Here is a 27,922-nt window from a genome sequence, read left to right on the forward strand (position 1 = left end):
TTTAAGGCGGTGAGTCTTCAAACAAGTTCATAAAATTTGAGTATTGATTCGTGAGAATGGCTATTAAATAGCTTAGGGTTCATGTTTTTGGATTCAGTGAACCACTTTAAAACTTTAGACAAGTTTCATAAATGAGTGAATGTGGAAGACAGAGATGAGCACATGGTGCTACTATCAAGTGAGGTGCCCAACATGAACTTGGTCACTTTGCAACACAATCAGGCCCACACAGTTGTGATACAGGAACCTATCAAGAATAAGAAGTAGTAGCCATGGGCGATGTTGGTTAAGGCAACTTAGAATCAAATCCCAAGTCCTAGAATTAGTGAATCCACTAATGGGGCATTTGGTAGCCTCGGATTTGAGATCTTCAGGATTTGAGAACCGTGAATTTAAGATTTGACTCTCCTTTTTTGATGTTAAACATGACCTTTCTCCATGCAACAAAGTAAAACAAGGATCTTGAGTATCAATTTTAAGTCTGCCTAGGATCATTGGTTTGATGAAGTGTGGATTTTGCCATGAATCTTTTTGTCACATCAGCAAAAGCATGCCAATTCAGATGGTTTATCTTTTGTGCTTAGCAATGTCAAATGACTTTGAAACTCTTTGACAATTAAAATTGGCTCAAAGTAAAAGCAGTTACCCGGATGTCTCATTTTCTATCCACAACTCTGAGTAAATTTAAATTTATGGAGGTGTTTGTTTGTCCTTGACAAAGTATTTGCATGTATGGAGACATGGCTTCATAGTACCATTGTAATTATTAGTTTATATTCTTTGTTAAACTTCTTTATTCATATTTCACTTTTTTCTATATCTCTCACTTCTAAATGCTAATAGAAAAAGGGAGATACACTGACATGGCTCTATCTATATCTCAAACATTTTCTTAATGTTTGAAGTGATAATACCTAGAAGGATTTGCTCATAAATTCCCCAATGAGACCAACATGTACAAGTTCTCCCTAACTCCATCAAGCAAGACTCATGTGGAAAACCAAGTGTTTGTCCTCTCCATTAAGTATGGGACATATTATATTATACGTCAAAAACAACTCTGGCGTATAAAACAGGAATAAGACTCGTTTTTTTCAAAAAAACGGTAAAAAATAAAAGACGCTTATAAAACGCGTATTATACGCGTCTTCTGCGTTTTTTTAAAGGGCGCTAGATAATTTTAGAAGAATGGCACCAAATGCAATATTTATGAAAAGGTTGGTTTATTTTAAACTTGATCTACCCTTTTAATGGCAAAAATGTCTTTTTAGATAGGAAAAGAGGGCTTCAAAATCGATTCCTCCTTCGTTCTCCTCCTCGTTTTCTCATTGGACTGAAGAATGGAGAACGTTTGAAGAGGGGAGTCGCCGGACGGACGCGCGGTGACGGTGAGAGGGGTCGACGGGAATCGCCGGCGGGCTGAAGATTTTTCCAGCGGTGAGCATTAATCAGTGACAGCAACCTAAATCAGTGATAGCAACCTAAATCAGTGATTTTGACTTTGGCTAACTGGGTTTGTGTTGTACAAATCTTTCATTTTTTTTGTTTCTTACAAATGTTTTCATGCTTAATATCATGTTTATTTCTTTTTTTTTTGTCTTGGCCTATTTCCTACTGATTTGCCCCAATTTGTGCATGCTGTTTTGCGTTTTCCCTTATTGTTATTTGTTTTTCATTAAGTTACTTTATCTACGTTTGCTTCTTTATTTCATTATGTTGTTATAATGTTATTTGTTAATCTATTTCAGTATTTCTCTTATGCCCGAGCCATGCTTTTTCTGTTGCGGAATGCTGTTCTTAGTTATATTATATGTCAGTTATTAGTTAATTCCACATAATTTTTTTTGTCTTACAGTTTTACTTTTTAATTTTACCGAATGTTGGTTTTAGTTTTTGTTTTACAATTATCAATCTCTCATTGCTTGCTGCATTTGCTGCGAGAATGATCTAGCAGCCGTGTTTTACACTGTCTGCTAGGTAGATTGGAAATGGATAAGATGATGATGCATGGCTGCATTTTGAGTATTTGATATTTTTATGATTATATTTATTGACTAGTTATATGTTAAAAATGAAAAATTACAGAATGCTAAATTTATAATGCAAAATTCTGTCTAGCTAATTTTAATTTGTTGCTTATCTAGTCATTTTTCAATATTTTTTTTATTTCTCATTTATTTTATTTTTATATAATTATCAGGATTTTTTTATTTTACTTTTTAAAAAATTACCGTATTTTTTCCATTTTATTGCCAAAATATACAACTTTGTCATATTATATCTTTTTTGCTTCTTATCGTATAATACTGTACACGTTTTTTGTGATTTTTTGTGACAATTCACCTTGACATGTTGTGTTGTGTCTCGTCCATTTCAATTTAATGTTAAATTAGTGAAAAACGAGACTATTTTCACCTTGAAATAGGGATAAAAGTAGTCGATTGAAGCTTATGAAATTCTTCCAAGATCAAAGAAAGAACCCCAAGGGAAAAAGTAACCTAAGGGAGTGGGACTATATTCTTCGTATGTAATTATTATAAATCTTTAATCTTTATTATTTGCTAAAGCATGTATCCTTCGTGTTTGAGTGAAGGATTTTATCCAAGTTAGGGAGCAAAGGGCTGGACTGGGCCAAGTGCTGAACTGAGGAACAAACTAACATCGAGCCAGTGGGCTCCTCGACTCAACCTATTGGGTCTGGCTTCCCTCGGCCCTTTCCAGAATAAATTGCGAATAAGGGGAAATAAAACGCGGGGCCTTCTTCCATTCCTTCTTCCTTCTTCCAGTGGGGAGTCGTTCGAAGAGATTCTGCATGGAGCGCGCTCTCTCCCTCGCTCGGCCGCCGGCTGTCTCCGGCGATTTCCCTTCGCTCACAACACTCCGGTCACCTCTCCATTCTCGGGCGCTAATTTCGCTCCCCTCCGAAGGTGGTCGTTTTTCCTCTGGCTAGCTATCTTTTCATTTTGGCATTTGCTTATCTTTTGTTTCTCGGCGGAACAGATTTACTGCAATTTCGTGCGGGCGGAGTGAAGGCGATCTCGGCCAGGGGGTTTCGGCCGCTGCGTGCCGCTTCTGCTGCCGGGGTCGACGAGATTGGTGTTGTGGCGGCTGTGGAAGGGAGGCGGAATTCTGGTCCGATCATTGTGATAGATAACTACGACAGCTTTACTTACAACCTCTGCCAGGTACTTTGTCTTTGGTGTGTTCTCTATCTTATGCCCTCCTGAGTCGTCTGACGATCACATTTGCATAATTTTTCTTTTACGTTCGCCCCTCTTATTTGCGTTTGTTTTGGCATCTCCTTTTTTGAGAGTTTTTCAGTCACCGGTGACGAATTTCCCGTTTCAATTTCTTTTGTCCGGGATACGACTTCCGGTAACCCATCGGTGATGGATTTGGTTCCACCCCCACCAACACCACACCCAACCACCTCGCGAGCTTTTTCTTCGTGCCGTGCCGTCCACTACACTACATTTGTTTCTCACTTCCTTCCTTTCTGCCTCTCATTCTGCTCACTCGGCCTCAGTGTTTGGAATCTGGATTCTATGTGACGAATTGGGGAGGGATCTGATTCTTCTCCGTGAGAAATTTTAATCCCCACCCTTTCATAAAAGTAAGTTTTAGGAAACTTCATATATTTTTGAATCTTATGATACAAGCCTATTGAGTCATTGACTATTAATAGCTAGTGGCTACCGTCACTGTTCCTTTCAAGGATGGTGGGTCTGGTCCTTCACTGGGTTCCTTGTCATGGTCCCTGGCTTTGGGCCATAACATTCGACCTTCTCGGGCAGCAATGGCGAGTGAACGGAAAATTCAAAACATGTGTGCGTTGTTTTAGATTATGGCCGAATTTTACGCGTCCCTAAAAGAAATTCTTCAGTGGTCATTATTCACGTTCAACGGTAAAAGTCAAACGTGGGGGCCCCAGGTTGCTCCCTGGAGGCCGCATGTCGATTGCCGGGAGCGAGAAATTTCTGTCTAGCGCTCAGAGCTTAAACTTTAAATTTTGAAGGGCATCTATTTACAATACGTAAATAGGTAAAACCTTGTATATAAATACTTGTGTGGGCAAATGGCCCAAACATGGCTGCCCCGCTGGTCGTCCTCGCGTCGTTGCTGCCATTCGTAAAGGAGAAAAAAAATTTTAGACTTTTGGAGGCATCGTTTATTCCCATGTTTAAACCAGCGAATCTTTTGTAATTTACAATCAAGATTCACCAACACGGGAAAAGAAGAAATTGTAGCGTGTTTGAATCGCCATCATATTTTGTGGTTCTTCAGGATAAATGCATTTAGCAAATAAAGGAGATTTATCAAAGAGGATCAACTTTGACATATGTCTACCTGACTACATGCACATGTAATGATCAAGAACCAAATTACATCATAAATTGATTGAATCAGACTGCTTTCATTGAAATCTGACAGGAAGTACTCAGTCTGATGTATGAAGAACATGGTGGAAAACCATGTACTTTATTCCCACGTAGATTTTACCAAAAACTTTCCCCGTGAAATGCTTTATCTATAGCCTAGTCCCACCTTGTTATACTTCCAACCTGAATTGGTAGTTTCTTTCCTATGGAATGTAATGGATCCTGGATATAAATATTCTTTTGTTCTCATCCATTTCAGAAATATCATAAGTGCATGCATATAAGATCATAACGTTAACGCCTAATCCATCCTTTTGAGATCCTTGATTGTATGGAGCCTTTCGATACTTGGTGCAATTAATTGATTTGGCCAGAACTTAATATCAGGAAATCTCGTGCATATATGCATATACGATCATTTTGCCTAATATATGTTTTTATGAGCTTTGGTTGTCTGTAGATTTTCTATATTGACTGCAATTAATTGATCCAGCCATCTATTCTGAACTTACATAACAGAGTTTGCTAATATAGAATAGAACTGATACGTCATTCATTTTATTGTTTTGCTATGGCATTGGCAGTATATGGGAGAACTTGGCGCTGACTTTGAGGTCTACCGCAATGATGAACTTACAGTTGACGAAATCAGAAGGTGAATTGCCTTTTTTTTTTCTTAGAATTATCTATAGTACTGTATTTCCTTGGCTTCACTTGTCTTGAATTTTGAACAACGTTGTCGTCCTCCTTTTAGGAAAAATCCAAGAGGAATACTTATTTCTCCAGGACCTGGTAAGTGTTGTCAATTGGTCTGAAGTCTTTCTTTGTAATATGCTCTTGTTGAAATAAGTTACAAGTAATTTCCTTGCCTTTCTAATCTAGGTACACCTCAAGATTCAGGGATATCACTGCAAATTGTTCTCGACCTTGGACCCTCCACACCCATATTTGGAGTTTGTATGGGACTTCAGTGCATTGGAGAGGCTTTTGGAGGCGAGGCCTTTAACTAGGGACATCTTTTAATTCTACGACATTTATTTTTTTATTTTTTATTATTTTAATGCTCTAAGCAGTGTTGTACGATACGGGGCTGGTACGTACGATACGATACGTATCTTTTACAAAATACGATACGATACATGCCCCGTATCGTACGATACAGACTGATTTCAAAAAATGGGGGTTGGAACCCCCCTTTTCGAGTTTTTTTTATAAAAACCCGGCCCTTCTTCGTTTTTAACCTAGAGATTGTGCTGCCGTGGAGGAAAATTATCGATTTCCATCGTTAAATCATCGATTTTCAAAATGAAATCATCGATTAAACCATGGATTTGTGCGTGGGTGGCTGATTCTCGTTGGGAGGAAGGAGGTTTTTTTAAATCGTGAAGATGAAAATGAAGAAGAAGATGGAGATGAGGATGAGAATGAATATGATGAAGATTATGAATGAGAGTCGAGAGTGCTTTCATTTTATATGTATTGACATTGAACATTTTCACAATTTCATTATCATCTTGTGATGTAATACATAACATCTAAAATTTGTTTTTTGATGTGGTATCTCATAGACTTATGGACCTTATGACTTATAAATCTGTGTTTTTTATGAAGAACATATTATTCTTGTTTTTTACTGATTTTTTATGATTTTTTTGATTTTTTTTCCTATTTTTACTGATTTATTAAAAAAAAATGATACGGTTACGATACGTTACGATATTTTACGATACAGCGTATCTTAAAGCCAGACTGATACGGCTTACGATACGCTTTTTACAACATTGGCTCTAAGTACACTAGCTTATTTCATTGTTAGGGCTTGCCTTTTTGTTTACGTATTTCTTTTGAATGTCAATGTTGAATTAACGTTTGAACTTTAAATGGTTCGCCAAACAATGTGTTTTGGGAGTTTTTTTTTTCCTTATTTAGTTCATTTATTTACTAATTTACAGGGAAGATTATTCGTTCTCCTTATGGGGTTGTGCATGGAAAAGGTTCACTTGTTTATTATGATGAAAAAGGAGAAGATGGCTTACTTGCTGGACTGTCAAAGTAAGTAAAAACCTTTCATCTACCTGGAACTTGGTTTTATATATTGCCTATTAGGATGATTGTGCTTGTTCATGTACATGAACATATACAGCATCACAACAAGTATTAGGTATAGACTTCCACCTAGATAGCTATGGAGTTAGAAATATGACCTCCAAGTTGAACGAGGTCAAGAGCTGGATACATGGGTTGTTCTCCTGCATAAATGTGGCAGGGGTCTGCCTAAGCTAGCCCATCATTGCAAAAAAGATGGCAAACAGATATCTAGTTATCAACGAAAGGTTGATGACCATCAGTGAAATATTTTGCCAAATCTATTGTGGCTTGCCACTACAAAGAAATGCGTCACAGATACAGCATCAAGTTATTGAAACCCCTTTGTAGAGGGGAGGAAGTTTCGAAGGAAATTGCTTGATAAACCATCCTGTTCAGAACTGGCTGGCATCCACATTCACTTGCATTGTCATTGCAAATTTGCTAGAAAGTCAATGCTATTAATAATGTAAAAGTTGAAAGCAGTGTGGTACGAATCAACGGATGACGTTCTGAAAGAAGTTGCTTGATAAACCATCCTGTTCAAAACTGGCTGGCAGCCACATTCACTTGCACTGGCACTGAACTCGTCAAAAAGTTCACACTATTACTCATATAAAAGCTGGAAATGCTATGATACTAGGAAACAAATACAGACACAACCAAACAAAAGATAAACGTGATTTCTTTGGCAAATATGTTTATTGAGTGTACAAAGATACTTTCAGAACATTCAAGTCATTTAACTTCTGAAACCATTTATTTACAGATCACTGACATGAGCTGATGAAATAGGCAGATGTGTTTTTTCTTTGCATGAATATCATTATGAAGACTTTTTCTAACTTATGGAAATTGTAAAAATGCTTTGACAGTCCATTTACAGCAGGTCGATATCACAGCCTTGTGATTGAGAATGAGACTTTTCCTAGAGACATGCTTGAGATCACTGCACGGACCGAAGATGGTCTTGTTATGGCAGTCCGTCATAAAAGATATAAGCACATCCAGGTATTCTCTTTTTCATGTCTAATCTAAGCACGTCCAGGTATTCTCTTTCTCATGTCTAAGCTACAGTAATACATCTGAGTTTTTTGTGCTCCAAGTACAAACAAGATGTGGGCCAGTGGCTATTCTCCTCCTCATAAGCACAGAACTGTATATAATCCCGTTTTCTACAAAAGAGTTGGATACATCATAAACAATTTCAGAAATAAGACTAGGGAAGTGAATTCAATTAGTAACATAGGGAAATTCGTCAAGTTTGGAGATGGTGGAGATTGCTTCATTTTCTTGTGATGGACAAGATTGTTTGATAATAATAAGTTTTCTTTGTAATGGTTCAACCCCAGAGGTTTGTTCTTTTATTAAACCAGATTTTATCTCAATTGTTTCATTTGTCTCCTTCACATCCATGCAGTTGTACCAGATTTTATCTCAATTGTTTCATTTGCCTTTACAATATGTTGGATGCGGGAGACCAGATTCTAGTGGATGCATGATGCCATGACCTACAAAAATTTTGAAACATTTAAGGTGCTATATTTCTATAGCAGTGATGGCCTTAGGTTCATGAACTTTAGCCATTAGTCACTATTTGGGTTGATATTAAGATGTGGTGCTATATTTCTATAGCAGTGATGGCCTTAGGTTCATGAACTTTAGCCATTAGTCACTATTTGGGTTGATATTAAGATGTGTACACTTCCTTGGTGCTGCGGAATGCAGAAAAATTCACTTCCAATGGGAGTGACTCGCTTTGGCTTGACATAAAAAGTATTGTTATGTGAGCCTAGTCTGCATGAATAAAATTATAGGATATGATGGTCATGGCTATGCGGGTTAGTTTGCATGTAGTACCATATGGTAATTGGTACCGATGCTGTTTATGATGTTGCTGTCACATGCTATGAAATGAAATCATCATTTTTGATAGTCAGTGATGGTCATAAGCTCATAATGTGACAGATTGACAGCTCATTTATTGCTGGTTTATAATTGAAATTCTTAATAATTGATGACAAACCTCTCTAGCAGATGTAGTCTGACCACCGCCTGTAAATGCAAATGGCAAACTGACATAAGCAGTTTCAATCAGTGGCAGAGCCATACTGGTATCTGGACAAATTGGTTCCTCCCATGCTTTCCTTGATTTTCACTTTCCCAACCTCAAATGCGGGACCAGATTAACCCTGAATCCAACCATGTAGGTGCTCACCAGGTTTGTCAGCAGGTTGGTCTAAGAAACAAGGTACCACATTGGGCTTGATTAACAAATGGGTTGTGTGTGGCATAGGAAATTTCATACCAAAACCAAGCTTGACTCAAGTTCTTTAATACAAAAAGCATAGAAATTGTTACACTACCAGTTATGGACTGGGTTCGGCTTGCATTTTATTAATCGAACTTGGCGTGGTCATTCTCATCTAAAATCCAATAGGATGTAGATTTGTATATAAGGCTAACACCTCTTAGTGCTCACTCTAATTTGGATTTTTTATCTCTATCACTAGTTCCAACATAAACAGATGCAACAAAGAAAGAAAAAATTATTGTGAGAGACTTATTATTAAAAAACATGTTCATGTTCATCTTTATGGAAATTTTGTCCATGTATTGCAACTGGGAGTTTAGCCAGTTTGCCTCTTCAAGACATGCAGCTGTGAACTTCATATAGGTCTCGTTTCTCTATGCCACTAGTCATCACAGCCATGTGCTACTGTAGCATAGACTTTAATGGTTCAAAAGAATCGAGTCATCACTTTTGTGGCTACGTGGGTACATATGTCTTGACATCTCTGATTCTCCAAGGACAAGCTTCTACCTACATTTGAGGTGAAACCATTGCAGGGAAGGTGTGTTTTCCCTACAAAATGATCTGGTGCATTCTTCCTTGGGAAGTGCAGTTTCTATGAAGCACAATTTCCTCCTCTTACAGCAATTTCTAATATCCTGATCAGCAAGGAATCCATGGCTAATTTGTATATCCAAATTTTCTTGTTTTCACTTCACCAATTGTAGCTGTTGGTCTGATTTATGATGATTGTAATAGAAGGGACTTGAAAGGTGCTTGGCTGGGATTGACATGCAAAAATCGATGGTGTGAACTGGAACATTAAGTTGAAGGAATTGAAGACAAAAAAAGGAAAAAACAAAGGAGCTAAATACTTGAGCTATTGGTTCAGTAGACCAGGGACTATTCCTTGGACCTTACCAAGTTGGAAAATCCTAGGATGCATGGCTTATTTGGATGTAGCTGTCTAAGGCACAGAGTTGGAAAATTCAATGTCAACTGATGTAACAAATCTCTCTGGACAAGTGAACAAGAATACTAAAATGCATTTTCGTGGAGATGAAGAATCTACATGATGCTGTTGCCTTGATTTATAGGCTAGAAGGTTATGCAAGATGCAACAGTTACTAAGTCTTGCATCAAGATGGAGCAGGAGATGAGAGGAAGAGCTTATGTAATTGGGTGTGGCAGTACAAGCACATGCACACATATACTGAACAAGGTTACTTTTCAGATCATCCTAAATGGCATCCGTGAGCAAAGCTGTGGATGTTTGTTTCACCTAACCTTGAGGATGCATTTTCTAAAGGTTGCTTTGAAGAAAGCACGTAACAGACTAGGTATTTCTTGGTCAAATGTACATGCAGGGAAATGAACCATTAATTTTATATTGCACTAAAACTTCCTCAAATAGTAATAAGAGATTCTTGGGAACATATATTAAGAAGAATGAGCAACGATTGACATCAGAATCCTGGATATGTTTTAGCAAAAAATGCTTGCAAGCTTGTCTTTTACAAGTGTGCAGGACATTAGAATTTAGAATAGAATTGCTTAAAAGTTGTGTGCAAGCGAGTTAGCTGCAAACTGATAGGATTTTCATCCTTCCATTCTTGCTGGTACAATGCTTGCAGGACTTCTACGAAAATGATATGAACTATGTCACACGGATACGGGTACGGGTATCCTATGGATACGGGTACGGGTACGGGGACACGACATTTTCAAAATTTTAGGATACGCGGATACGGCGAATATTATATTCAAAAAAATTAAAAATGATAATAAAGAAAGTCTCAAACAAAACATTGTTCATCACCAATCTCAAAAGTGATAACTACTAAGACATAAGGAAGAAAGTCTCAAAGAAAGTTACAAAACATTATTCATCAATCATCACAAAACATTGTTCATCATCATTCTAGTCATCATCAATGCCCAAATCATCGTTCTCCCCAATCTCCTCTTCTTCCACAATAGAAGATGTTGAGGGAATACAAGGTTCTTCGAATCTTGAATTAACAACTTCAAGTTCATTCTCTTGTTCTAAGTTAAAGTCGTCAACATTCACGTCCCAATATTTAGTTTCTCCTTCCCTACAAGACAAAAAAATTGTAATTATTATGATGTTAGCGAATAAGAAGAGAAACATCTAAATCAATAAATCATATACTTAATTTACCTATATTCTTCTTTGTTCCGTGATAGAAGCCGAAGGTTAGAATGCACATAAACCAGATTTTCTGCACGTTTGCTTGTGAGATTATTTCGTTTTATAGTGTGGATTTGTGAATATGTACTCCAATTTCTCTCACTGCATGAAGATGTAGCAGGTTGAACTAGCAATCTGAAAGCAAGGTATTGAAGAGTAGGATAAGCAGTTCCATGTTTAATCCACCAAGATAAAGATGGATAATTATCTTTGTCTACAGTTGCACCTACATCTTCTCCAATTCCAGTAGAAAACCTTTCAAACTCATCATTAGCTCGGCGATTTTGATGTACATCAATGAAAATCCTATTAATACATGCTACTCTGTTTGTTGATAATTCTAGATCCAGATGTGGTGGGGTTCTTCCAACACCCCCTGTAAGCCACTTTTTTCCATAATATTTAGGATTTAATGTATGTGCCATGCATTGAAGAGGATTGCTACTTTTATCCCATCTTGCAATCAATATTCTATGCACATGATCAAAAAATGCTGAATCTTCAAGTGCAATACTTTTTTTTTCATGCTTAAAAATAACCTCTTGGATTTTTTCAATCATAGTGTCCCACATCTCATACACACAGTGCAACGTTGAATTATCACAATCAAGAACTCTCAACATCTCCCAGATCGGCTCTGTGAATGCAAGAAAATAAAAGATTTGATCCCACCACTTGTCTTCAAGAATCATTCCTTTGATTGCTTGAGCTTTGTCATCATCATCAGCACGGTAGAAACTCCAATCATCATCAGTCACCATACTGATCAATGCACTTTTCACCCTTTTTATCCTTTTGACCATAACAATTAGAGATGCAAAACGTGTCTCTGCAACTCTTAATAATTTTAGATCAGAATGCTTGTTATAAATGGAAAGTGCATGTTGATGATTTACTATGAAATTTCTGATGTTCCTCACATCCTTTTCCAAGTCTTCAATCCACGAACATAATTCATAAGCATGAGGATCTTGCTCTTTACTTGGTGGATTGCATATACTCTTTAGAGCCAAATTTAAACTATGAACTGCACAAGAAGTCCAAAAGATATGAAGGTACTCCTTTTCTATCGCAATACCAGCTGCTCTACATACAGGTGCATTGTCTGTAATTAGCTGAACAACGTTTTCTTTCCCCACTTCTTCAATTATTTCCATAAACAATCCTTTCAGATACTCAGCACTTTTGTATTCACCAGATGCATCTATTGCTTTCAAGAAAATTGGTCCATTTGCTGAAGTTGCAATGAAATTAATAAGAGGGCGTCGTTGCAAATCTGTCCAGCCATCAGAAACAATAGAAACTCCGTGTTGATCCCAAGTGAACTTTTGAGACTCTAACAATTTGTTCACTCGAGTCATCTGTTGTTCTAGTAGTACAGTGCGAAGCCTTTCAGAACTAGGGGGAACATACCCAGTCAAGTTAGAATTTGCAATAGATGTAACTAAGTCTCTCCAATATGGACTTCTAGCTACATTAAATGGTATGCAATTAGCATAGAAAAATGTCGCCACTTTTAGATCTAATTCTCGCCGTCCTTGTAAACTAAATGAATCCTTAATTGATTTCTGATGAACATCAACAACTTTTCTTTTTTTGGTAGGATTCTGAATATCATCATGTAAAATTGAAGCAATGTCAATGAAACCAGATCCAGATGATGTGCTTTTCTTATTCTCAAAGGCTTTTTGTTCTTTCTTCAACTGAGCCAAAGTCTCGTTAGTGATTTTCTTACATGGTTGAATTCCTTTTTGACTGATTTTTAATAGATGTGCTTTCACTCTTGTATATGATCCATTGAACTGTCCTTCACAAAAATTACACCTAAAAAAAGCATTTCCACCGCCTCCAGGAGGTTTCCCCATTAGATTCACGTATGACCATAATGGTGGCTGAGGTGTAGCTGATCCAGAACCACAACTTGTAGGTTGAGAGTCTTGAGACTGAGACACTGTTTTTCCTTTGCTCGCCATACTAGATTAAACATAATAAAAAAACGGAAAAAACGTATAATGAACATAAAATTTATGAAATAAAACAATACAACAAATGACAAAGTATAAACATGCACTGCAGTCACAAAACTTCAGATATTCAGAAGCAGAACGAAGGCTGAATAGTGAACAGGAACATCCAAGAATTGTAAATGATAGTACTGCCAGACTGAATAGTGAACAGGAACAGAAGCAGTTCGTTAAAGCCTAAAACTAAAAGAAACATGAACAATAGCGAAGGCTGAAGTGAATAGATTAGTGAACAGTGAACATGAACATTCACGAATGGTAAATTATATGTTAATGTCATCTAGATATCACGTATTCATCATTGTCTAGCATCATGAACAACAGCTAAGGCAAAATCCCCAAATCGGTTATACACCCAAAACGGCAAAATCCCCAAATCCCAAAATCAAACAAAAACAAGAAAACATCGCACATAGCATTGAAGAATATGATTCTAAACCGTCCAATCTTCAAACCAAAACATCCCCAAATCAGATTTTAATACCCAATGTAAAAAATCCCCAAATAAAAGTTGAAACCCTAACTTCTATTATCGAAAATAATCGACAAAACACCTACCTGCCTGTCGCTGGCTGCCGCCGGACGCCACCGGAAGTCGCCGTCGATCGCCGGAGCTCGCCGTCGCCCGCCATTGGCTTACTGTGCTGCCAGCCTGCTGCGTTAGCCGTGGAGGGTAAACGAAGGTCGAGCGTCGAGGGTAGATGTTAGTGCGTAAAACAAAACGCGGGTTAAAAAATCAGTTATACAAGTGGTTTGGATCGGGTCTGACCTAGACCCGATCCAAAACGTATCCAGCCGTATCGCCGTGTCGGGATCCCCGTGTCCGCGTGTCGACACCGGTACTCGACCCAGTCTGCCGTATCCGTGTGACATAGGATATGAATGAGTTCTCTGTTATGATAGTTTCTTATTTTCCTTATCCTATGAAAATGTAGTGACAGCTTTCGGTGCTTAAGGGTTTCAGGATTTTAGTATATCCTACTCCAAAAACTTTTTCATCCATCTTATGGATTATCTTCTTTTGAGTGTCATACAAGATTAATAGAATTGTTTTTCAATTTTTACATTTCCTTATTGTATTCTATTTTTTTTCCTTTGAGATCTTCCTGGAAGAATCAAAATCAGTTTATCCCAAGAAATTGCTGGGACGAAGTTTTTCATCCCTGCATAATAATGTGGTTCTTCCAAGTGGCAACCATATTAGTTTGTCATACTCTATATGTGTGTATGTGTGTGTGTAATATATGCTATCTATAATATGATCCCTAGCATGCGATCCAGAACTGTTGAGTGTCTTTTACATTGGAATAATAATGACACACTAATTGTAGATGTGTAAATCGGATCCCATAAGCCAAATAAGTTCAAACTGTTGATTAGGGCTCCTATTAACTGCGATTTATGCATCACAAAAGGATGATTTTCTTTATTTATAGGACTTTGGACATGTAGTTTGCATCTATATGGTCAGATTTGTGAAACTACAGATTTATAGTGTTAACATGATGGATAACAAAATTGAGAGTTTGGGGTTGTTTCATTACATTGTTATCAGATTTTGAAATATATTTTTGTATGAATCAGAGCATTTCCTATTGTGAATAGAGAACAGAAATTCATCATTTTCTTGTCTGCCTAATAAAATTAAGAAAGCCATGAGAATGTCTTGTATTGCATAATAAGAGGTATTTTGATTGCATGTGCTTATTTTTTTTACGTTACTATTAAAAATTGTAAAGGTGCTGGAAAATTTCATGAATGTTCCTGTGAACCCCCTTTAGTGTTGTTGTTGTTATTATTATTATTATTATTATTATTTGGGGTCTGCTGGAATGACAAGCTGGGTCTAGGGAAATTGCTTCCAGATTTCTCCAATAGTTGTACTTGAGTATTGAACCCTTGACCCTTTTCAGCTTGACCATATCAACTCCAAATCCCTAGGGTGAACAGGCTATTGTACCTACTCTCTTTAGATTTAGTCGGAAGAAAAGGTGGATTTTACTAGTTTAAAGCTGTAATCTTATCTCAACCCCTGAAACACAAAAACAAACGTGCACACAGAGGGACACGATTGGATGCACATGTGAACATATTAACTTGGGAAAGATTGACTGCCTGACATATCTCTTAATAATGGTTTGACATGGTTTTAATTACTGTGTACCAATGCCAGACCGATTTCATACTAATTTTGTTTCCAAGCAATGTTTGATCCCGTTATGGATACTCAATCCAATCCACTTGGCCAAAGAATCTATTTAACATTATGAGGTCTCTCTTTTTGTAGGGCCTTTGATCATTACAGCTTGCTCGTTATCTCATTTGTCATTATTGTTCTCTCCCTATCCCTTACCATTCCAACTGTGGTGACCATGATTGTTCTGTACATATGTGCCTTGCAGGGGGTCCAGTTCCATCCAGAAAGCATCATAACTAGTGAAGGCAAAACAATCGTCCGCAATTTCCTCGAACTTATTGAGAAGAGGGAGAAGGAATCGGAATAAGAAACTCCTGGTTGAGCCTGAAATGATTGTCATGATTCGCAAGAGGATGTGGCATCCTGGTTGTCATGAAAGCAAAGGTGATAGTGTGAAGAGCCATGAAGTATTATGATATATGACGCGCTCCTCTTTGTGGGAGTTATTTAAGAAGAAAGAAAAAGGAAAGAAATGAACTATGTAATGAATAAAGTAAACGATTGTACATCTTGGAAGGAATATTGTATTCATCATTTCCTTTCTTTGTATTTCCCCCTTTTTTTTTCCTGAACTTGTTTGGTGTATTGAGTATGCTCAAATGCAGCCCCATATGAGCAAGCATGAAAGAAAAGGAGGAAAAGAAATCTCATACCCATCCAATCTTGACCCTTGAAATGTGTGGTCCTCTTCTGCAGAAACCTAGAGATGGCAAGAAGAACTAGAACTTCCACTTGCTTTAAAAGGATGTGGGGAGCCCTCTGCTTGGGCATGCCGCATGTCTGCGTTATGGGACTGGAAAATGCCAATTTTTAAATGTAACTTATTGCACACAGCATTGATGGCCGTGGTGGGATGACGCTAACGTGGCTGTGCATATTTCTGCTTTTTCATTGTTTATTTGCATTTTCTTCCAGTGTAGGCGGCGTTGATGTGCTGTTAGTGTCATTTGTAGTGCTCACGAGGGCCCGCAGTTTTGGATTGCAGTACACATGGGACATTTTAGTCCCCCATGGGCCATGTTTCTGTGCTGCTTTTTTCGGCACTTTCATTCTGGTACGCAACTTGAAAAAAGGGGTAGCTGTTGCACGAAAGAAAGGGACTGCCATTATGGCATTTTGAATTTTTAAGGACGTTGAAAATTGAGCTTCAAATGTTTGGCACTCCCAATTTCTCAAAATTTAAACAAATGCGTCTTCTCTCTAAATGACATTATTCACAGGCCATGAGAAAATCACGGAGTTTTTCTTCCTTCCTTCCTTGCCTTTTTATCGTATTGACTTAATTTCTACAATCACGGGACTAAAAACGGTTGGGTGGTAACATCATACTCACTCTCCGTTGGCCTCCTGTTTCATTAATATTCATCTCTTTAACTGACTTTCTGTCTCCGTCTCGCTCGTGGCCCACCGTTTCTTAAGCCATTTGCATTAAGAATGCGTAGATTGGTGCCACTTGCCAGTAATATTGCACCTGCCACATGCATCTCCATCCACACCTCTCACACATCACTACTTTGGAAAGCTCCCATGAATGACAGAAAAAATAGAAGTAGAAACACAGCCACACACTCTGCTTGTTGTCACAGACTTGGTCTTATTATTATTAATGGAAGAAGCGGGTGGAGGAACAAGTACACAGAAACAATCATGGAAGGAACCAGCAAGGAACAACAGACGGATGGACGATGTAAGGAGGATAATAGACCAGGCGACCAAAATGACCCCTCCTATATAACGAGAGTCCACCACCAACCACCCCCAATAAATCTCTGTATATATTCACACACGAGGAACAAAATCACAGAAACCAGAGTTCAATGACTGACCAATCTGTGCAGGACGGGAAAGATGAAAAAAATAAAGGAGAAAACAACAAAATGAAGGCAATTCTCCAGCCACGCCACGTGATCAGAGAGAGCAGCCAACGACCAACTTAATTTTGTATCTATCATGTACGAGAATTTCACTAAAATCAATGGCTCTGCCCGTCGCCGGCATCAACAGGATGCTGGCGTTGCCGCCTGCCGTGGTGTCTGTGCCGCCTACCAAACTTGGTCGTGCCGGCTTCGTTCAGCCGGCCAGCAACTTCCGGCTCGACGACGCACTCCGGCAGCGGAGACGGGTAGCGGACCCGATCGTAGCAGTAGGAGTAGGTCATGTGCTTCTCCCTGAAGGCGTCCATGGCGGACCTCTGCTTGGCGGAAATGATGAGGCCGGAGATGTCGGGGTCCGGCTCGCAGGCGGAGGGCTTCGGCAGCTGGATGGGGTCGACGGCGCAGCCGTGGAGGACAAGATCGGTGAAGCGGGCGACGTAGGGAGAGAGCTTGTAGTTGACCTTGTAGCGGCCGCCGGAAGTAGCCCAGTCGGAGCCGTCCCAGATGGTCGTGTACACGGACATGGGCTTTGTCGGGTAGTCGCCGCCCATAGACGCGGACCTCTTCACCTCCCGAATCGGCACGTCATCCACGTAGAACCTGAAAAAATTAACAAAACCCATCGTGGAAACGTCAGCAGTCTTCAACAACGCCACATGTGAAGCTCTTTTCTTTGTATGTATATAAAATAAAAAGGATAAATCTGCTCCTTTTTCTTTCTTCAGATGCACCTAACGCGCAGACGCAATCATCGTGATAAGAACAGAATAATGATGAAGTTTCTAAGAACAACGGAAACATGGTTCCTTCCAACGGCGAGAGGAGATAAATGAGTGAATGAAGCTACGGGACTGTTCATGGGGAGGGACAGCAGGGAATTAATCTCCGAACTTCCGGAAGAAGCAGAGATTGACCACTAAGAGAAAAAAAAAAATGTCATGAAGCTTACCGTCTACGTGAGAAGACAATAAAGAAGGACTAGCGTTGCTTTCTACATGGGATCAATAAAAAGTGATCCCTTTTAAAACTCAAGAAACCAAATTTGAGAGGAAGGCATAGGGAAAGCCGAGAGTATCTCTCTTACATGGGAAAAAGGATAAAGATAAAAAGAATGGTTTCCTTCAAAAGAAAGAAAGAAAGAATGCGGTCTTAGACACGGAGACGGAGGATAAAGCACAGCGGAGGCTCGGACATATATATATATATATATATATATATATATATATATATAGAGAGAGAGAGAGAGAGAGAGAGAGAGAAAGAGAGAGAGAGAGAGAGAGAGAGAGAAAGAGAGAGAGAGAGAGAGAGAGAGAGAGAGAGAGAGAGAGAGAGTTACACTATGTGGGTGGTGGTCCAAAGGATGCTGTATCGATGGAAATCTTCAGAAGGATCGAACCAGAGACCATAGCGCTCTTCCCTGCCCCTGGAAGTGCTCCCGTTCCCATAGACGTTCGTCTGCATCCTCCACTCTCTGCCTCTAATGTTCCCCAAGAACTCAAAGTCAATCTCGTCGTGGTTGTCCTCGAACGTGTCTCCGTTAGACATCTTAAAACCGAAAAGAAAAAAGGCCACATCCAGGAATCCACCACAACATCGTCACCAAAAAGAAGAAGAAAAAAGAAAAAATCAGCACTACCCACAAATGAAGGTCGCAAGGCAAAAGAGAGGAAACAACAGAATATGAGCATCAACCAGCTATGCTGTATATATCCTTACGTAAAAGGCGACGACGACTCCTGCTGTGTAATCGCCCGGCAACTTAATCGATGCGCTGAAGAAGCCATACTGGTAAAGGTCGTTCGATACGAATCCCGACCCTGGAAGTATCGTAGAATGAAGCATGAATCAACGAAGACACAGATACGAAGAAGTATGAACACAGAGACAGAAGGGAAAATTAAGAGAGAGAGAGAGAGAGAGAGAGGCACCTGTGGTCTTGTCTAACGAGACATGAACGGTCTTGCCATCCCTCTGGACGACGAGGTTTTGGTCTCCGAAGAGGCGCGTGTATCCCTCCTCAAAGGGCAGACTGGAGAAGTCCTGAAGAACAGTGGACCCTGCCGTGGAGAGGCAGAGCAGCAGAAGGAGAGGAGGAAGCCAATGATTCTCCATCACCGCTTTTCTTTCCCTGTGCAAAAAGAATTCGCTCTAGAGAGAGAGGTGGGCGTACGCGACTCTTTTAACGCTGTGGAGGGTATCCTGGGCATCAGCTTTTCAGCGGATGGGCAGTTTCGGCCATCCGAATTTCAAACGGCGAAGAAATGCAGGGGGCGCGAAAAAGGGAGAAGGACGGCCCAGCCGTCCTCTCCTTTCCGGGGCGGGCCGGTACCTTCCAGCCCCCATACCCGAACTGGTGACGTGGCCTTCCTACGGACAACTAAACGGGGGAAGTGGGGCCCAGAGGCCAGCTTTGCCACGACGGAGATGGGGCGGGCCCCGCCAACTTGCTTACTGTGGAGCTTTCGTGGCGCTTTTTGGTTGGTGCGGAGAAGGCCGAGATAGCGACGTCGTAGTTAGCCCTACGGCTAGCTAGCTGGCCAGCTAGATTTCGTTGCCGAAACTACCCCTCACTCGAGCTTGGCTTGTGGCTGCCAACTGTATGATGAGTCAGCAAGTGGGGCCCGCGTGGCCTCTCGTGGGCCCCACGAGAGGCATCGTGGGTCCCGCAGAAGCTGATGGCCCCCACCCACTTCGGACAGGCGGGTTCGGTTTATTGGTGAGGACAAGGGGAAAGGATTGGGAGGATAATGTGGATTGATTTAAAAAAAGATGGTAGCGTCCCTCCCTCTCTTTTCTTCACGAAGATGGGTTTGGAATTATGTGCAAATTATAATATCATTATCGCTTTCTTTCCCACGCTCTGGATTAAGTCAATAGCTTCCATCTTTCTTTGTTTGTTTTTTTTAGTTCAATAATGCAACTGCCGAGATGATGCTCCTATTATCACAACCTTCATCGCCCGGACCAATCCAGATCTCACGCGTGGATTTCATGCCGAAAGGATCATACTCTGTGTTATCGTGAAGAGTCCTCTTCTTCTTCTTCTTAGCTCCTCCCAACATCTCGTTTCTTCTTCTTATTCCTGCAATTTTACAACAGAAGTGGTAGAATTAGAAGTTCTCGATATATGCAGTGACTAATTCAGATCAAAGGATCTCACTTCACGTGAGACTTCCCTAGATATTTCATGCATAAATATATAGCAAACAGAAGAAAGGTAAATGTTGCCAATAATGAAAGAGGAACTAGTATTGAAGAATTTCAAGTCTTTTTAGGGAGATAATAGGGAACAGTAGGCAGATATTTGTATATAATATTGAATTGACCAATAAATATCTTTGGATACTCTAAAATGTAGAAAAAAAAGGAACATTAAATAGCAAAAACGTCACTGATTGTATTAATTGCATGTGTGGCCCGTGAGCATGGCATTGCATCACCAACGCTATATATCAACGTCCATTTGCAAGAGTCAGCCAATTTACAATGAAGGAATAAATCGGAAATCGGCCCTTCATCCGACTCTTAGAAGACAAAATTTTTTATTTGCTACTAAAACTACATTTTGAACTGGCAATGGTTTGGTTTGGATTTGGATTTGGAGTTGGAGTCTGATATTGACAGGAGTGGTGCATATCGATAAGAACAAAGTTTCCTAGATCATCACGTCCTTGTGGCACATTGATGGCCTCCCAAAACCCACCAATATCAAGCTCCACTATTGTTGAAAATGGATGGATATGGACCACTGGTATTGAGAAGCATGCTTCCTTCTTTTGTCTTTGTCAAATCTGGATCCGATCCAACCCTTAGTTTTGGACTAGTTGACCCGTATCGGTTTGAAGCAGATCCAAAGCTCACGTTTAAGACAATAATGACCGTCAGCGACTTCAAGTCCATTGTCTGTTCTCAAGTTTTTATTTAAGAAAAGAAGAAGCGACAGTAGGTGGGCATGAGTAATTGAACAAACATATGTAATTCACTTTTTTAATGTTTATTTAGGAGAAACCGCTTTCGGCGTGAAACCCTCAAAACCATGCTTTTATATTTAAAAAGTTTTGGTTAACATATGGTACACCCTCCAACTCGAACGTCATGTTTGACACAGTTTGCAGCTTAGAGGAACAACATACCAAAACGCGACAACAGTCATGGGATTCAAACATCGAACTCTTTAGATATGAACCGCCTTGTGGCCCGGTTGTGCCATTATCGACTTTGAGACATGTAATTCTCTTGAAAGCATTGATTTCTTATATCTCTAAAAGAAAAAAAAACTTTTTTCCATACGATGTAGCTAATATTATATTGTATTATATACCAAGAACAACGACCAAGGAACTTTTTTAGCAAGCATTGGTTTTCATTAGATTATATCTTGTTCTCAATCAGCTTTAATGGAAGTCAGGTTCCCTGTAGTTTTTAACTGTGCACTCGTACTCTTAGTTGCAAACTTTTCATTAGTATTCATGGACAAAGAAACAAAGGTCAAGCAAAACAATGGAACATTCAAACACTATATACGTATAGGACAAAATTGAATTGCTTATTAGGTGGTTGTTACTTTGCTTTCATTGCAGATAGCAGAAGCCATATGCTTATCCAGATGTTCTCGAAAAACTCGGTTCTGTTGTCTGATCCTCCACCAGGCCCTCGAATTGGATCTCGATACACTACTTTCACTCAAACATTATTATCTTCGATTGATGATTAATTTTGAATAAGAATAACTAATATTTGCACTAAAACAATAAAGAAAGTAGTAGGTTGTTAACCATGGTTAAAGTAGATCAACTGAAATGATAAGGTGCACTTAGGGCACTGTCCCACTTAACAAAACTTTCCTTTTTTTTTTTTTTTGTTTTTTGTTTTTGCATGAGAACGGCTAAGTTCCTTTATTTGTAAGCCTTATGCATGTGATCTACAAACAATTTTTATTAAGATCTTGAAATATTAACGACCAACAAAGTGCCAGTTTTCAAGACTTGAAAATTCTTGTTTCCATATGCAGAAGACATATATTGTGACATCATTCTTATTACATTGATCATGCCGAAGGCGTATATGAAACACCGCCGCAATTACGTGACCTCTAGCAGTGAGTCATATAAGCACTTCCGGAGAACAAAGTAAAATGATGAGTAATAGATTCAAACAAAAGGCAAACGAGTGGTCCAATGGAAGAGTTGCAAAAGGCAGACGATGACTGAAGTTTAACTAAATAGGAGGCCACAGCCTAGGCGCCCCAATGATGGGTTGAGCTTTACGATAATTTTGGTAAGTGGTTAGTGGTTACTGCATATGGTCATGTGTCTATTATTTTATGTCAAAGTAGGTATACGTAGCTTTCTCTATTAACTATTGAGACATCCAAACAACTAAGTTTTGATACACGTGGCTTCTTCTCCTAACTTTTTTTATTGATTTTTTGAGTGAGCCAGACGTTCATCCCACCAGTCGAAGCGAAGCAGAAAGGCCTCCCATTCCCTTTGTCTCCAGAGTCTTGAATTGCATCTGTGTCAGCGATAGCAACGATGTACTTTTTAACTTGGATGTCGTATCCTACCACCTTGAGACACAAAAATATAACACCCACGAGAATCGAACTAAAGATTTGCTTTTACACAGGTTCCTAGCCTGACACGCTATAACTTTTTTTATTGGTTTAATAGTAGTGGCCCAGCCAAAAAAAATTTTTGGTTTAAAGACATTAAAAGTATACATTTTTAAATTTGAAGGAGCACTCATATATAAATAAATAAGAATGACCTTATAAATAAAGCAATTTTAATGGACTTGTGCAAGGAATCGTCCGCATCAGCGCACACTAGTCCCCGCCACTTGTCTCTCTTTTCTCCTCCCGGGAAAGTAAAGCCCCAAAAAGATCAGCAACTGGGACCGGCCGCCATCATCATCCAAGCTTTGGCATCAGTATCACCAGCTAGGAATAAAATTCTCAGTATTTACCCACTCTACTAAATGGTGACTGCTCAGACCAAATGAGAATTCTTGTAATAATAAGACGGTGTTAATTTGCGAACTGCTATCAATTAGGGTTTGGAGACTAATTCCTTTGGGGGAGAGCTAACCGGAAGGGAATCTGGTAAAAAAAAAAAACTGGTGAGGTCTTCAACCACAAAAGTGGTTTGCTGATTGCTAGAAATCAAATTATTCATTACCTACGAAGGGCAGTTGTTGGCAAATTGAACTGCTGAATACATATAGAATTCAAATTGAGTCGGAAACAACTTACACCTATGAGTTTCAAGTTTTCAACTCGTTTTGAATCTATCCAGGCATTGGCTGCAAATTCATATTCCTGCAAGCAACTGAAAAATGAAGGATTTTCTTGAGTTGGACATGAACATTGGAGAGAAGTCCCGGCTGTTTGCTTTTGTCATTGAGCATAAGCAACTTTCAGTGGCACCACAAGGCCAGTACTGCACATTATTATGACTTTTTAAACAGAGATTCTATTGCTTGCCAATATGCAAGAATTCATCCTCAGGTGATCCAGTTATCAATACTTAATGAAAGTATGCACAAGGGAAGGCAGAAAAAGAAGAACTGATCAAATCAGGTTAATAATTCAACAAGGACGGAAAATTTATCAGTCTAGGTGATGCTAGATTAAAATGAATACTGTTCTTACAGATTTTGTTGGTAAGAAGGTAAAAAGTAAAAAGGGTATGCCAAACGAATAAAGTTGACTGAAAGATAAGCAATAATCTTTCGAAGCACCCACTGTGAGAAGTCCAATTTCATCTTACTCTAGGAAACAGCATGTTAGATGCGCCAATGTAACTTCTTTTTGCTTCAGTCAGTTAGTCTTGAATGAAAAAGGTAGATTAAGCAAGGACCAAAAAGTCACCGACAAATTGAAGCAGATTCTACTGCAGATTGGCATCTTGCCATCAGGATGTATGACGTCTTTTTTAGTGGGAGACCCGTAGAAATGAAAAACAGAACTGACCATTCCATCCAGTTGTAATAATAGATCTAAACCGCAAGTAACGTATATATTCTCTCGCCAATGTAAATTTATATAACAAACTGGACCTTCTTTTGATTTTTCTTGTCAGACGTTGGGATAACCTGTTGGATCGTGGCCATGAGCCATATTCAAAATAACAGTCATGTACATAATAAAACTGTTGCCAACGTGTTATTCGGGATATGGCTTATGGTCATGATCCAACATAAAATTGATCCATCATAATCAGAAAACAATTACGCCAACAACACCAGATAACCATCAGGATCTTCACTGCCTACCTTCACCAATGTGCATAAAGCTTCCCCTTTCACATAGAAGTGCTTTTCCGAAAGCAACCTTCGCCAATGTGCTGCTCTCAGAAGGCCAGCCAAAACCTGGCATCTTATTGTTGTGCCAATATAATTTTGCCAAAGAATTCAATCTGAACAGGAGGTTGGAGATGTACACCCGACATATAAAACAGCTTCGTGCATGGACCAATATACATAGGCATGCAGACAATGCAAAAACCACTGAGTAGGACGCTTAGATCAAAATATGGTTTCTCAATCAAAAAGACGTACATCTTGTTAATTACAAGGAACACCTCAACCTTACAGCTCCAAACATAATTGTAAACCAATTTTTCCCAAAATAAAATAAAATAAGGAGCTACCATTAAAAAGGGTAATTTTCAACTCACTGTATTATATGGTCAAAAGAAACTGCTGCCATCCTCAGAGTTCTAAATCCTCACAATTCTGTATCTGAAACATTTCAGATACACATTCTCAACCAGTGAAGCTATGGGTTACGGAACTGACTAGCCAGTTGACTTATTTCACTAACTTCGCTTTCATATCCTACAGCAAGAATTGTTCGGATTAATTTGCCACAAAATGGTACCTTGAATCAACATAGCTCTCAACATCCCAAACAAATGACCCAAAAGTTACAGCCTCTAGAATCAGGGCAGTCAATCCCGCAAAACTGATTCTGATAGCTTCATCCTTAGATCGATCCACACTTCCAGAGAACTCAGACCTTCCAAATAGTGCCTCAGTGTGATTTTCAACAACAGAGATGGCTTCTTTGGACCTAATGGTAGCATACCGCTGGAGAGTTTCAGTGTCAAATGACATAACATAAGAGCGCAATCGATATGGTTTTACCCCATAGTCAAAACTACCAGAATTAAAGCTGCCATTTGCAGCTTGTACACTGCGTTCTGCAATGAATGTACCGCCATTCCATGGTGAATTATCAGTCTGACTCTTACTCAAGGCATTGGGTCTTGATTCATCAGGCATGTCTCCTTGAACAGCACCATGCTCTTTACCCATATTGAAAGGAAGAGTCTTCATTGTCTTCTCGAGCTGGAACCTCTGATCTACCCTTTTAAGGAAGTATCCGTACATAATAGATGCCATGTAGACCTGTCCTACTCTAACCCTGCTTATTTGAGCAATGGAACTCGTATCGGAAACACGGTTACCCAGTATAAGAGTCAGATGGCTCTTAATCATCTCATATGCTTCAGGAGAATGAACCTTTTGAAGCTTCTCATCCTGCTGGGACCCTATATCAACTTCACTCCTGGCACTGGACGCCTGTGACAGTGATGATATCATTGGAACGCCTGCATCCATGAATTTCTGAACCACCAATGCATACAGAATCTCCTCCAAAGCCTTCCTTCTCTCATTAGCTTTTACTTCAGCAATTCTCCTAAGAATTCACTAAAGTGTTTAGCATCACCATATGTGAAACTTCATAGAGAAAACAACAAATACGTGCAAAACAAAATGGTCTATTCAGGAAAATAGTACGACATGCTAACCTGTACAAAACGAGATCTGTTCCGGAAGCAGCAGGTTTTTCGTTCTGCTCGGCTGCATCTCGATCAGTTTGCAGCATTTGAAGCTGCTGATCAACAGCTGCAGGAAGAAGGTGAGGATGGTCCCTCAGAATCTGTGCTAGAAACTGCCCTACTGGTGATTCCAATTGAAGGGGAGCGAGCGGGGATGACGATGCAGAAGGACCCATGCACGCCCTCGCAGCCGTTCTCCTAGCCCCAACTGTCTGCTTCTGCCCATTCCTACGTACCAAAGTCAGTGGGAAAGGCCGCATCTGAAAGCAAATGCAGACGAGAGGCCGTGAGTCCACATTTTCTTGCCCGGAACACTACTGTAACTCGTGAGGTGCAGAAGACAACATTGGGTAGAAAAATGAAATAATCTTCTCATCAGCCAATCTAGTAATGGTTTTCTTTTCCAAAGGCAACTTAACCATCGTCAATCATGAACTCAGTGACAAATGAAACAAGGAAACAAAGAGAGTATTTCTTCCATTTTACACATTCTGATAGCAAATCTGCCGACCAACTTTAATTTTTAAAGAAGGAAGAAAAACCAGTCTCTCAATTCAGAATAAAAGAATTCATTTAAAGAAAATTCTAATGGAGGACTACTACTAGAGGGTAGAGGGAGAGAGGAACTCCCTTACCTTGAGAAATCCACTGGACGTGCCAAATGTCGCGTAGGAAGATGCCATTTCCGTACCGAAATTGCTCGCTTTTGGGACCAAGTTATGCCTTGTGGCAACAAGAGCGGCAGATCCCGGAACTGTTCGTCCTCCGAGAACGGCAACCGCATCCATCCTAGTAGCTGTACACCCAAGAATCTCTCATCAATTCATCAGTCCCTAACAGTAGAATGATAACCTCCAGAAACAAAAAGAACAAAAAATCGGGTTTCTGGAATTTGAGACCTCACAGCAGAGAACCAAAACCCTAACCCCAAAGCCTTCTCCCACCAAACCCACACCCCAAACCTTAAACCTCAAACCACCCATTCATTGCTAATCTCCGTCCCAAAAATGGGAGAACCGAAAGCTGCTAGAAAATTCCAGACCACTCTAACATCATAACTTATAATAAACTCCTAAATCCCTAAAATAAGGCCGGTTACCTGTAGTTTGAAGAAGAGACGAGCAAATTTTCTGGAGTAGACGAAATGTGAAGATACCAATCCGATCTTAAGCCGCAAAAATGGAAGGCGGATGCGAACGAGAGGGAAGAAGAAGGGTATACCAGAGAAACAGCGAGAGAGAGAGACAAAGAGAGATGGCGGCGGTGGTTGGGGGACAACGGAGAAGGTGGTGAGAAGACTCGGACAGAGACCGGGACCGTTAGGGGCAAATCGGGTAAATCTTCCCCTCCCTTTATATAGCCCCTGATTTCAGTAGCTGCAGATGGCTAGCAGCCATGACTCGGAATCGGAAAAACAGGGTACAGACATCGGCAGTGGCCTATAACGAATCGCTTCCTTGACTTGGAGTCGGCGGCCTTGGTCAGTCTCAGTGAGCCCCGAGGGAACAGGAAAGCTCCTCTGAGGAAAAAGCCGGCCAGACGTGCTGTGTGGTCTTCTACTTTACAGCAGACATGCGTTTCATTTTTCTTCTCCAAATTCTATCTTCTGTTTTCGCTCGGGACTCTTCACTCATTTGGTGATAATTCGATCAATTTGATTCTAAGCATTACTCTTTTGACTGCAAACGCTTCCAAATCAACTCTGACGCAGAAAAACAAGGAGAGGAGCTTCAACCTCTTAGGGGTATCTCTTTTCCTTTCCTCCTCCAATTACACCTGTATTGAGTAAGTTCTGAAGTAGCCTTGTATCCTAAATGGAAGGGTTTGGGCCTACGAACGTATCCTTGCTTCTCTCATCAATTCTATTCCCACAATCTATTTCATTCTCATATGCATTGCCCTTCTAAACTTTAAATGGTAGATTCACCACACTTTAATTGATGGGTCTACGGCTTCTTACCCAAGTCCTGTTTTTGCTCTCTTTTGAGGAACAATAATTTTAATCAGGATTA

General features: G+C 39.7%; 4 protein-coding genes across 5 annotated transcripts; 1 reads left to right on the forward strand and 3 right to left on the reverse strand.

Annotated features, from left to right (window-relative positions):
- The first annotated feature begins 1,303 nt into the window (after positions 1-1,303).
- Positions 1,304-15,739, forward strand: LOC116262039 (anthranilate synthase beta subunit 2, chloroplastic-like). The gene is made up of 9 exons (XM_031641049.2): positions 1,304-1,437; positions 2,594-2,927; positions 3,001-3,185; positions 4,964-5,034; positions 5,134-5,171; positions 5,262-5,372; positions 6,332-6,431; positions 7,340-7,475; positions 15,396-15,739. Exons 2-9 carry the CDS (start codon positions 2,813-2,815, stop codon positions 15,495-15,497), a joined length of 858 nt encoding a protein of 285 aa, XP_031496909.1. The 5' UTR covers positions 1,304-1,437; positions 2,594-2,812; the 3' UTR covers positions 15,498-15,739.
- LOC126410433 (uncharacterized) lies at positions 10,444-13,882 on the reverse strand. Of its 2 annotated transcripts, XM_050079900.1 has the most exons (3): positions 13,552-13,882; positions 10,940-12,943; positions 10,444-10,853 (listed from the first exon to the last, which is right to left on the reverse strand). In XM_050079900.1, the coding sequence occupies exons 1-3, from the start codon at positions 13,623-13,625 to the stop codon at positions 10,679-10,681; spliced, it is 2,253 nt and encodes a 750-aa protein (XP_049935857.1). In that variant the 5' UTR covers positions 13,626-13,882; the 3' UTR covers positions 10,444-10,678. The 2 variants fall into 2 exon arrangements, 1 of the variants encoding a protein (XP_049935857.1); XR_007574397.1 differs by lacking the exon at positions 10,940-12,943 and having other exon boundaries at positions 10,718-10,853.
- Positions 15,740-16,764: 1,025 nt separating the features above from the next.
- Positions 16,765-19,227, reverse strand: LOC116262038 (probable xyloglucan endotransglucosylase/hydrolase protein 28). The gene is made up of 4 exons (XM_031641047.2): positions 18,993-19,227; positions 18,781-18,881; positions 18,401-18,609; positions 16,765-17,664 (listed from the first exon to the last, which is right to left on the reverse strand). Exons 1-4 carry the CDS (start codon positions 19,174-19,176, stop codon positions 17,163-17,165), a joined length of 996 nt encoding a protein of 331 aa, XP_031496907.1. The 5' UTR covers positions 19,177-19,227; the 3' UTR covers positions 16,765-17,162.
- A 5,359-nt stretch (positions 19,228-24,586) lies between these two features.
- On the reverse strand, positions 24,587-27,518 carry LOC116263384 (UV-B-induced protein At3g17800, chloroplastic-like). Its single transcript, XM_031643112.2, has 4 exons — positions 27,010-27,518; positions 26,546-26,706; positions 25,881-26,170; positions 24,587-25,768 (listed from the first exon to the last, which is right to left on the reverse strand). The coding sequence occupies exons 2-4, from the start codon at positions 26,696-26,698 to the stop codon at positions 24,925-24,927; spliced, it is 1,287 nt and encodes a 428-aa protein (XP_031498972.1). The 5' UTR covers positions 26,699-26,706; positions 27,010-27,518; the 3' UTR covers positions 24,587-24,924.
- Between the last annotated feature and the right edge of the window lie 404 nt (positions 27,519-27,922).

The sequence above is a fragment of the Nymphaea colorata genome, chromosome 10 (genome assembly GCF_008831285.2).
Source record: "Nymphaea colorata isolate Beijing-Zhang1983 chromosome 10, ASM883128v2, whole genome shotgun sequence".
NCBI lineage: Eukaryota > Viridiplantae > Streptophyta > Magnoliopsida > Nymphaeales > Nymphaeaceae > Nymphaea > Nymphaea colorata.